At 38.8% G+C, this 12,167-nt stretch overlaps 1 protein-coding gene across 1 annotated transcript; it reads left to right on the top strand.

The window, feature by feature from the left end:
• The first annotated feature begins 2,044 nt into the window (after positions 1-2,044).
• Positions 2,045-6,822, top strand: LOC103447979 (serine/threonine-protein kinase D6PKL1-like). Its single transcript, XM_008387207.4, has 2 exons — positions 2,045-2,977; positions 5,993-6,822. Exons 1-2 carry the CDS (start codon positions 2,391-2,393, stop codon positions 6,783-6,785), a joined length of 1,380 nt encoding a protein of 459 aa, XP_008385429.1. The 5' UTR covers positions 2,045-2,390; the 3' UTR covers positions 6,786-6,822.
• Positions 6,823-12,167: the final 5,345 nt, after the last annotated feature.

The raw sequence follows: 12,167 nt of genomic DNA on the forward strand, positions 1-12,167 counted from the left end.
GTCTTTACCGTTGGAGGCACCGCAATATCTTGGAGGTCAACTAAACAGACCTTAGTTGCCACTTCGTCTAACCATGCTGAAATTCTCGCCTTACATGAAGCAACTCGGGAATGCTTTTGGTTGAGAGCAGTAGTGGGCCATATTCGAAGCTCCTGTGATCTTCATCCCGCCGTTAATGCCCCGACGACGATTTTTGAAGACAACGCAGCTTGCATCGAACAGCTCAAGAAGGGTTACATCAAAGGAGACAACACCAAGCATATTGCGCCGAAGTTCTTCTTTACACATCAACAACAAGAGCATCAGAAGATTGAAGTCACGCAAATCCGATCACAAGACAATCTGGCCGACCTCTTCACCAAATCACTACCGAAGGCGACGTTTCAGAAGCTTGTTCATGGAATTGGTATGCGTAAACTTTCTGAGTTGTAACTTTGCTATTTCTCTTTGGAATTATGTCAAACTCAGGGGGAGTATCTTCTAGATACTTGCTTGATCTTAATGTACTCTTTTTCCCTACGATTAGGAGCATTTTTCCCACTGGGTTTTTGCTACCTAACTAGGTTTTAACGAGGCACCCACCTTGGGCTGGTCATATCCCTGACGACGTCCTGTAGACGTTTCTTTTGACTTTGCATTTCTCACGCATTTTTCCTTAGACTATGGATTTTGCCCCTACTTGGGTTTTTGCCATAGCCTTAGGGTTTTTTTTAGTGAGACTTACTACTTATGCAAGTTCCTACCTTATTGAGAATAAGCGTTGTTCCTTGGAATCAGTGCCGGCGAGTCGACTTCCTCAACTTCTGCATGATGCTGAATCTACCTTGAGTATTTACCCACTCAAGGGAGAGTGTTGTAAACATTCCTAGTTTAAGTATGATTGTGTAAATCCTAGATAAGATTTGATTCTAGTTATCCTTTCCTATTACAACTTGTATTACTTGGAGAAGAAGAAATATCTTCTCTCCCTTTACTACTATAAATAAAGGCACAATGTAGGAGGGATAACAACACATACATTCCCCTACAATTCTACAAACACACATCTCTCTCCTCTCTCTCTCTGCCGCCGGCCCTAGTCCCTCTGTCAGATAAAATAGACCACAACAGATTATCTGTTTTCTTATGTTTTTTTTACACAATATTTTATAATATTAACACGAAAATTAACGTTAAATTATAAAGTGGCAAAATGTCTCATAAGAGTCTCCTTAGCAGGAACAAACCAAATGGAAGCATTTGATGCGGCAAATGATATTTACTTTTAAATTATATTATATGGTTTAAAAGTTAATCCCCTATGGTCCCTGCGTAATTATGAAATCTATCATCGATAATCTTAATCTCTTCTCTTTATGCAGAATAAATAATTAGTATTTTAGTTCCACATGCATCCAATCCAAGCTTTCATGATTTCTTTGCGAAACAAGAAGGAACAAACCAAGTTTCGGTCTCGAGAAACTTCCGACTTTTCGTGCGGACGTGCATCGTTAGGGGCACCCGACCCACCATGCTTCGTATTGGCAAATCACACTTCCCCCATCCACATGGGTGTTTATTTATTTTTATTTTTTTTCCACCATCTTCTTATTTGGTTGACTTGGGATACTCTTTTTTCCGTTTACAAATGTGCATTCCTTGCCGGTGAAATGTCATTTATGATTTTTTATTTAATCGACTACATCTCGGATTTGAATTTTTGTTCCTCTCTTTAATGTAAGTTGGTATAGCAATTCAAGTTAGATGATGCTAAACAAAATTTGTTTGTTGATGAAACTCTTTTCATGGTTTTGTAAATTTCTTTTATACTATCGATATTTTCATGAAAATATCCAAAAAATCAGATAAAATTATAGAAATTGGAGGTTAAGTCTAAACTTCTTCTCATATCAGATAGACTCTTAAGTTCAGGCTAAAATAGACAAATATCGTCGATATTTCTGATACATCTGTTAAATACCGGATAAACTGTTATATTTCGTCCAAACTAATATTTGACAATCTCTTAAGAATCATTTTAAATCTATTATTAAAAGCAACCATATCAATATTAATATTCGATATATCCACCGATAATTATACAATTTACATATCTAGCACCGAATATTTTAAGCACCTGTTATAACTGTACCCACGATCATAGACTCCATGATTGGAAAATAGAAATCTAAAATATTAAGCAGTCCCCACAAACAAGGCCCACTTTTAGCTCCCAAATTCCCCGGCAACCCAAACCCACAACATGGCCCAAGCCCAACAATCTTTCACCACTCTCTTGTCTCCCCCGCCCTTCAAAACCTCCTCTCGCTCCCTCCTCGCTCTCTCAGCAAAGCAGCTCTCCTTCCTTCTGTCTCACTCCTCACTCTCTCTCTCTCTCTCCCTCCTCCGCAATGGAGCCCTGTCTGGACGACTTAGCCGACGACCTCCAAAGCCTGAGCTTCACCTCCACCACAACCACCAACACCACCACCACCAAGCGCAGCACCAGCTCCTGCTCCGAATCCACGCTCCCGCCCTCCGCCTCCTCCTCTGCTCGCCTCCCCGCCTCCGTAGTCCCCAAGTCCCGACCCCAATCCTCTTCCTCCGACCCTCTCTGGTCAGCAATCTACAAGATCCGGTCCGAATCCCCGACCCGGCAACTCTCCCTTTCTGACCTCAAATTCGCGGAGCGCCTCGGCTCCGGCGACATCGGCTCCGTCTACTTGGCCGAGTTGAAGTCCCCCGGTGGGGTGCAGGGGTGCATATTTGCGGCGAAGGTGATGGACAAGAAGGAATTGATTAGCCGGAGAAAGGAAGGGCGGGCGAGGACAGAGAGGGAAATATTGGAAATGTTGGAGCACCCGTTCTTGCCCACGCTCTACGCGAATATCGACGCGCCCAACTGGTTTTTCCTGCTGACAGAGTTCTGCCCCGGCGGCGACCTCCACGTCCTCCGCCAGCGCCAGCCGCTCAAACGCTTCGACGAACCTGCCGTCAGGTGCGCACGTTAGCATTTCCTTCCTTAATTCACTACTTTCCATAACGAAATTAAATTCAGGGCAGTAATTAATGACGATCGGAGGGCTTAGATTTGATGTGATGTAATGGTACGCGTTTGCACGGTTCAGACTTTTCTGAATCGTGCTGTGCGGCCCCGACACTTATAGCGCTTTACCTGTCAGGTTGTTTGGTGGGGTCTACCTATTTTAATGGAAAAATATTTGGACAAGGATTGTCTACCTTTCTACTTCTTGTTCATTCTGTCATCTCCTGTTTTGTGTGGTCATAATTAAATCACGTCAGTATTTTATATTGTTTTTTATTTTGTATGGCCTAAACCTTATTTATTTTTATCTTATTATCTTTATAAAAAAATAATATAAAATGTTGACGTGGTTTAACTGTGATCATATAAGCATGAGGTACTGAAGTTGGAGGGCAAACAATCTTTATACAAAATATTTAGAGTGTGCCTGACAAGCACCTGATAAAAAACTGGAGACATAGATTGATGGGTGAAAATGAAATTTAGGATTTTGGAGTAAATTGTCAATTGTGGTTAAGCAAACGTAAGCACGCTACAAGAAATAACAACTTTTATGACGTAAGCACGTTGGAAGAATAACAACCTATGTGACACGAAATCAATAAGTGGCTGTTTATGTGTACTGAATTTTTTTAATTCTCTTTTGCAAATAATATTACTATTTTAAGCTACATTAAAGATAGAGAAAATATGAAATTCAGATGCTCGTAGAATGTTCTCTGCTAAGACGATTGACCACCTTCACTTGGAGAGCAATTTGTATGAAAGGAGTCCAACTACACCACCAAACATTCCAGTCTAATAATATCATGTTATATGGAAAATATATATGTTTATATTATGATATTATTAGACCGAGATGTCACGCTACGATAGTATTGGCAAATCGTTCCAATAAGTCATCTGCTTTGTGCTTGAGATGCCATGTGGGTCGTTTGTTTCGTTGAAAGTACGTTTGATTAGTTTTGACTGTCATGTGCTTAAAAAGGCCAATAATAATTACATGCACGTGCACACTATATAGTTTGAGTCAAGGCTATCACTAATATGGCACGTCGAATGACATGTGCTTCACCCTACACTTAGCAGCAGTTTTATTCTCTTTGCCAAATCACATTTTTGCCGCTGTAGTTTTCCCCGTTTGCCACTTTGGTCCTGGTCGTTTAGGCAGCTTTAGTCCTTTAGTTTAGTTTAGTTAGCAATCAAGTCCTACAAGTTAAAAATTGCTAAATAAAATAGATTGAATAATTACGTTTTCGGTTGATTGCAAATGTTTTGGATGTTAATTTTATCTGAGTTTTTCTTTTCCCTATTTCTTGTTGATTTGTTGGATAGGTTTTGTTGCATTCAAGGACCAAACAGGTCCCTTAAAATCTGAAATTCCAGTATTTTGGGTTCAGATAATTGTTGCAGAATTTCCAAAAATAGTGGCCCCAGTATTGTTTTCTTGCTTTTGGCTTGTGGTTGAGACTACTCTTAATTTAGGCAGTTGTGTCTTTTGAATTTCAATAATAGTAGGGATAAGGTCCCAGCAGTCTGAGTATGTCTGCAAATGAAAGGTGAAATGCCGACGTAACGTGGGACACAAAAACATGATTTAGAGGGCAAGGTGGGTCGTCAAAGTGACCTCCGGGGGCAAAGTGGATTCACGAACGCTCTCAGGAGGCAATGCTGTGATTAAGCTTAGTAGTAAAAATTTTAGCAAGTAAAAGATAAAGATGAAATGTTGTTGGTGATCTGTTTTCTTAGCATAAAAAATGGTGAGGTTCTTCTTTTTCGTCATTTTCCATTCCAAAAGTGTTCCTAGCCAAAACACATTAAGGAACCACCATGGGGTGTGGTTAGGGATGAATTACAGGTCCGTATTCCACTCAACACATCCTCGGTTCGATTTCTGGTGCTGGTGAATCGCACGATGGTGGTCAAGAAGAGGCTGAAATATCTTTGTAAGTCTTTCTGGGCCCGAAAGAGTGGAGGCGAAGCCACTAGCTGGTCCCCTTTTAAAACAAAAAAAAAACACATTAAAAAAAAAAACAAAAAAACACATTAAGGGCATGGGCCAAGGGACTTTAGCATTTTAGGAAATGAAAGGAGCAACCAAGTAGTTCAAAATATAATAGCAAAAGTAGGTTAGGTGATGTGAATAAAGGTAATTTTCATATGCTTTTGCTATTAATTGATGGTATGTGAAAGTAGAAAGTTGGTGTGTGCCATGCAACTAATGTATGATACATTTCTCATTTATTTAGACAAATTTGGAAAGATTAGAAACCACATGTAGAGAAGCACATCAAAAGTACTTATTTCATCAATTATATGCAAGTGCTTTTCGCTTTTCTTTATCATCATCAATTATATAGAGTTTTTGTTTGTGATAATTGCAATTTACAAGTGCTTTTGACTATAATGGCAATGGATTGCTTGCATGTGTTTTTATCATTAACTTGCAAATTGGTTGAGAACCCTGTTAATTTAGAGAGTTATGTCTTTTGAATTTCACCTAAAAAGTCAAACCTCTCTATATATGATTGAATACTCGAAGTAGGGCTAAGGTCCAGTATGTTAATAACCCAGCTATATTTTCGTATACTTTTCTCTTTCCCCCCCCCCCCCGCCCCCTCTTTTTTCTTCCTTTGCGCACTTATGTTTACTCTGGTCTTTTGATTGAATAAATCAAAGAGAATCGAGGGACAAAATCAATTGGGGTGTGCAGAAAGAGAAAAAAGATGTGCGGAATTCACTTCCGGAAGTGACCCCAACCAAACGAATGACATTTTGGTAAACTAAATTATTTTGGTCACATGTAGACAAGTGAACAAAATGTTTGTTAGAAATGATGTGGTTGGTTGTGTCCTATACCTTAAATCCATAATACTTTTGTTGAAGGATAACAATTGATCATGATATAACAAATCATATGTTGGATCCTTGATTAGCATACTAACTGGTATTTAATATCATGATTAGGTTCTACGCATCGGAGGTGATTGTAGCTCTTGAGTACCTCCACATGATGGGGATTGTGTACCGTGATCTGAAGCCGGAAAACGTTTTAGTTCGATCTGACGGTCACATCATGCTTACGGATTTTGACCTCTCATTAAAATGCGACGATGGTACATCAACGCCTCAGATCATCTCTACTCAAAATACCCCAAATGCTGCACCACAAAAAGACTACTCACTTGATCCACCCCCATTTGCATCATCTTCATGCATACTTCCCAGTTGTATGGTCCCTTCCGTGTCATGTTTTCACCCGAAAAACAAGCGGAAGAAGAAGCAGAGCCATAAAAATGGCCCCGAGTTTGTGTCCGAGCCCGTTGACGTCCGGTCCATGTCGTTTGTCGGGACACACGAGTACTTGGCTCCGGAGATTGTGTCCGGTGAGGGACATGGTAGTGCAGTGGACTGGTGGACGTTGGGGATATTTATTTTTGAACTATTCTATGGTGTGACACCCTTTAGGGGCGTGGACAATGAGCTAACCCTAGCAAATATTGTGGCTCGAGCCCTAGAGCTTCCGAAAGAACCGGCTGTGCCGGCCACAGCCAAGGACCTCATCTCACAACTGCTGGTCAAGGATCCGGCTCGGCGATTGGGATCGTTGATGGGTGCATCGGCAGTCAAGAGGCACCCATTTTTCCAAGGGGTTAATTGGGCGTTGTTGAGATGTACACCTCCACCATTTATTCCCCCACCATTTAGTAGACGAGTTGTATCTGATCAAAGTTGTTCTGAGAAAATCGAGTATTATTAGTCACAAAACAACTTAAATAAGAAATATATGTTGCACACTCGTCACAAATATTTCATTACGTTGTCACAAAACAAAACAAAGTAGATAACACGTACATTTACTCTTAAACACTTCATCTTTATATGGGGTGGCTTAATTTATGTGGCCACATATGATTTGGTAAACCGACATGCTAAATTAATTCACATATTTCCAAAGTCAATACCGGTGTTGAAATCCCGACAATATGAACATAAGCAATGACATTAACTTCGGACGGCTTGGTAGATCCGCTCGGCTTTCGTTGTCCACCCGCTAATGATCCACCTCATAACAACGCCGCCCCACCCCGCCCCCCGGGGGGAGTGGCTGCCCCTGTAGCCCTTGGAGCGTTCATCGTTTGGATGGAGTTTAGAGTGGTTGTGAGAAATTGTGAAATGAGTGTTTGGGCCGCCTTCCCATGTGAAGTGCTTGGTTTGGAAGGAGATGGGGTTGGGATTAGGCTGAAGGTGTTTGAGAGCTAGTATTCTTGAAAATTTGTTTCATTCTTTAAGAGAACCTACCTCACATGAGTTTTGGTTGCTTGCTTGCAAAGTTTCATTCATCTCCATTAATTTTTATTTTGTTTTTGGATGAGTAACATCTACATTTTGTTTGCATCTCCTTGTTTTCTCCTTTTTTAAGTTTGTATCTTGTATTTATTGTTAGCAAAGGTGGATTGAGTTTTCAAATCTATTATTGTCATGAATAGTTTACTGGCTCTTATTGTTTAATTTTTTTTTTAGTAGTGTTCTAAAGAATGGCCTAGGCGCTGGGCATGGTGGTGCCGATGCAATTAGGTCCGAATTGTTAAGAAAAATTGAGGAGCTGTTAGGTGCTCGCCTAGGCGCTCTTAGACCTAGTTTGGGAGTGAGGTGCTTAAAAAAAAAAGCACCTATGAAAAAAAGCTGTGAGGGTTTTAGGTGTTTGGTAAACTGAAAAAAAATGGCTTATTTTGGAAGCTGCTGTGAGAATAAGCTGAAATCAAAGGAAAAAGCTGAAGCTGCTATTTGCAGCTTTGGAAAACTGGCTTTTTTTCAAAGCACATGGAGCTACCGTGCTCCTTTAATGAAAAGACCCACTATCAGACTGCTTTTTTTTTCCAAAAGCACTTTTACAAAAAAGTTTACCAAACGCTCTGCTGCTTTATTTCACAGCCGCTTATTCTCACAGCACAGCCGCTTATTCTCACAGCAGTTTTTTTTCAAAGCACAGCAATACCAAACCAGCCCTTAGGATGCTGTCTAGGCGATGGTCTAGGCGGAGTGGAGGTTTCCTGGGAAGAAATTCCACAGCTTCGACTCCCTCTCTCTATGCACCACAACTTTCTTAACTGTTGTGACTCCCTCTCTTTGAAATCCATCAAAAAAGAGGAACTTGCAGCGCAAAACAGAAGAAGAGAAAACAAGAAAAAAAAGGGAGAATGTATAGAAGGAAAACAGAAAGAAAAAGAAAGAAGAAGTGGAAAGAAAAGAAGACGAAGATGATGAGAAAAAGGAAAGAATAAAAATGAATAAACATTTTCGGTTTTCAAGGTGTTAAAAAAGGAGTCTCTTGACTGATGTGAGGGATGGGGACTAGGGTGGAAGGCAAGGGTCACACCACACACGTGGTGCTTTTTGAAATTGGGGAGGATGCATGCACCTCTTCACACCACACACGTGGGATTTTTATTTTTATTTTTATGAAAATTAGATATAATTATTAAAAATACCTTAACTAATATGGCATATATGTGTGTTTTTAAATTTTGAACTTTGGATACTAGTTTTGCATTTTATCATTTTTTATTTATTATTGTATTCATGGATTTCATATAAGTATAATTTTTTTTTAAGTGTCAATATGCACTTACTTACAAGATATACAAGAAATTTACCTAAATCCGCCTAGGCACCCACCTAGACTCCGCCTAGGCGCTAGGCGCCAACCTGCCGTCCGACTAGCGTCTAGTGTTTTTTAGAACCTTGTTTTTTAGTCACGTTTTGTTGATGTAATGTTTCATTAGTTGCCCCTTAAACCTAGCAAATGGGTCGTCTTTGTCATGTTTGTGTCAATTTGTTAGCTTAACGTGTCATGTCATGTTAACTTGTTAAGTTAACGAATTCAAAAATCCAAATATGAACTTGACCTGTCAAAATAACGTGTTACCAAACCCAAACTATGTCACATTTTAAGATTCTTTTCTCTTTTAAGTTATCACATTACAAATGGTCAAATTATTGATTTTACTTAATGAACACATTACCTACTTCAAATTTACTTGAAGTTATAACTTATATGCGTTCCATTTCGGTGTTACGTAGCATTAAATGCTATGAGCATTGGATGACTTGGATCCATGGGATCACAACAAAAAAAAAGCAATAATCCAAATCAATGTCAAGAGCATCCAATGTTCGTAGCATTTAATGTTAAGTAACATGATTTTAAAAGATGCTAGGCACTAGTTGAGCGATAGGCTGGGATCTAAACGGATTTAAGTAAATTTATTATTGTATCATATAAGTAAGTGTCTATTCACACTTTCAAAAGCCTCATGATTGTAATTTAGTAAGCAAATAACAATTCAAAAGTCTTGCATTATTTATAAAGGAATTTGACAGTGGTTAGTAGGTCTCGACTCTCATCTCATCAATCACGATTCGCTCCAGATAAGAACAAGTTCAGAGAGATGTGTGTTGAGTCTAAATCACAGAGTATTTTCAAATTACAGACGCGATGAATAGACAGCACAAAGGCAGAGCAATGGAGGTTGTAGGATCAACTGATCAAGTATGGGTTTACACAGAGCTTTTGGGTTTGTAAGATCAACTAATCAAGTCTGGGTTTATAGGATCGACGAGATGACATGCGGCGCGAGCGAAAGCTTTGGGTTTGCACAAACATAAAGCAACGAGGCAAGATGCGGCACCAGAGCTTGTGGGTTCCTTTGTGTTTTGGGTAGGTTACGCGTTACCCACTTTAACTTAATTAGTTTATTAAAAAAATTTGGAACCTAGCGTTTAGACCGCCTAGTTCCTTCTCAATTTTAGTGATTGTTTTTGCCCAAAATCGTCACGGAACCCCACCACCTAGCACCTAAGCGTTGTCCAAGCTGATTTTTAGTAACACTACTACGTAGCATAGAAGAAATTTCCCACATTACATGTCAACAAATGTAGTATTCTCTTGGCATTTACTTAATAGAAATAGTAATTCTTCTTTTTACTAGCTAGAAATAAATCGGGTATGATGCTTTATTTTATTCACCATCGCTTGCGACGCTTTCTTTTAGCCATGAAAGTAAGTTATTTTTGTGGAGCTTCATTTTAACCATTGTAATTAGGAGAAACCTTATCATATTAAAAACGAAATAGTTATGCAAGTGATGAATGACTTGGTGGAGACGACATCTTGGCATTCGTGTCGTGTTTTTCGTGTTCGTATCGTTTTCGTGTCATATCCGATATTTTAACGGGGTCGTGTCGTGTAACACTCATTAAAATAAACGGATAAAATGACTCAACCCAAAATCGACCCCGATAATATTAACTGATAATATGACCCGACCCATTACCCGTTAAGGAAAATATATTTAAAACCAATAAATAATCAAATGAAAAACATAATATTAAATAAGTATATACATACTATATTGTCATATTCAAAACATAAAAACGCATTTTTCTTTTAAGTATATATTTACATATCCAAAATAAGAGCATAATTAAAAAAACATTAGAACATTACAAAATATCAAATGTTCAAAAGATTTGCAAAATTAAGGACATTGGAACATTAGAACATTGGAACCTTGCACATTTTCTTCCAATCAAACCCTTCAATTTTACTTAATCACCATAGGAAACAATATTGGAACTTTGGCTTGATATGTTGTCTTCAAAGCAATCCTCACAATTAGACCACTTTTAATGCACAAGATCCAAGATACCCCATTCAAACAAAAAAAAAAATCCTAAAACTTCTTATCCATCTCAAAGCAATTTCAAAATGTATCCTCCAAAGCAATAATCTCAACTGACGCCAAAACACCAATCCCCACCAGAGCTCGTATTTGACCTTTATCCAATAATTGACATAAGATATTAAAAAGAGGTTGAATGCTCTTCAACCCCTACAAGACTGTCCAATGAGCATAGGGTAATTTTTCATACTTGTGATCACTCTCTAGTTATTTTTTATCAAGCATATATTGTGATGCATATTAAGTCACATAAGAGTTGGATATTACTCATCGCATTTTCGATACATAAAACAAATTAGTACAAATATGATTATACTCACTCATCTTCATCAAACCCAAAACTGTATCTTTCAAACAAACCCATCTAATTACACTCACATACAGGTCCCTAAGCACTAAATTTACAAAAAACTGCACGCATTCAAAATTTCAAACTTGACAGAAATAAATATTACACTATACCTAGGGCTGGAAAAATATCCCAAAAATCCCAAACCAAACCGAAAAAATCCCGATCCCAAACCAAAAAAATCCCAAACCAAAAATCCCGAAATTTTCGGTATGTAATCCCGAACCAAACCGATATTTTCGGTACGGGATTCGGTTTTGAATCTCAAATTTTCGGTATTCCCATACCGAACCGAAAATAAATATATATATTTTTTTTCTTTTAATTATAAGAGAATTATTTCAACCGTTCATTGTTTTAGATTTAATCTTTGCCGTTCATATGTTATTAGGTCAGAAACCATTTCACAACCATTTCACAAACTTCACTTTCGTTCTAGCCGACCCTAATCTCTTCTCTCGTCTCTGATCTCTCCCTCATCTAGCCGACGAGCCCTCATCTCATCTCTCTCTCTGTGACGAATTCCGGCCAACCACCGGCCCACCACCACACTTGACGAATTGCAGAGTTCACTACTTCACTTCTTCCTCGTCCTTTCCTTCCACAACCCACGGTCCACCTTAGGCATCCTCTTCCTTCTTCTTCTTCCTCCACCTCAGGTAAAAAAGTTCGTAACTTCCGTGTTTCTTACTTGTAAATTTAAGACTGTTTGGATGTATATGTTGTTCTGTTTGAATTAATGTTTGGGATTTAAGACTGCTTGGTTGAACTTTGAACTCGTGGGTAACAGTCACTTGAAATGGAAAAAAAGAGATTTCCGAAACGTTTCAGTTAATATGATGTTTGGTTGGTTAGGTATCGGTGGTTGGGATGGTTTTCGATAAGCCGAAAGGAACACTGATGTTGGTTTCACTGTGGATGACGGGACAGGGCGAATCAAGTGCTGAAGATGGTAACTTTTTGCATTGTCCGTTTTGATTCCGTTTATATTATCACAATGTTAATTGTTTGAAGAGTTTATTGCGTTTTGATGTTCAGTGCAATGCAT

This window comes from Malus domestica, chromosome 11 (genome assembly GCF_042453785.1).
Source record: "Malus domestica chromosome 11, GDT2T_hap1".
NCBI lineage: Eukaryota > Viridiplantae > Streptophyta > Magnoliopsida > Rosales > Rosaceae > Malus > Malus domestica.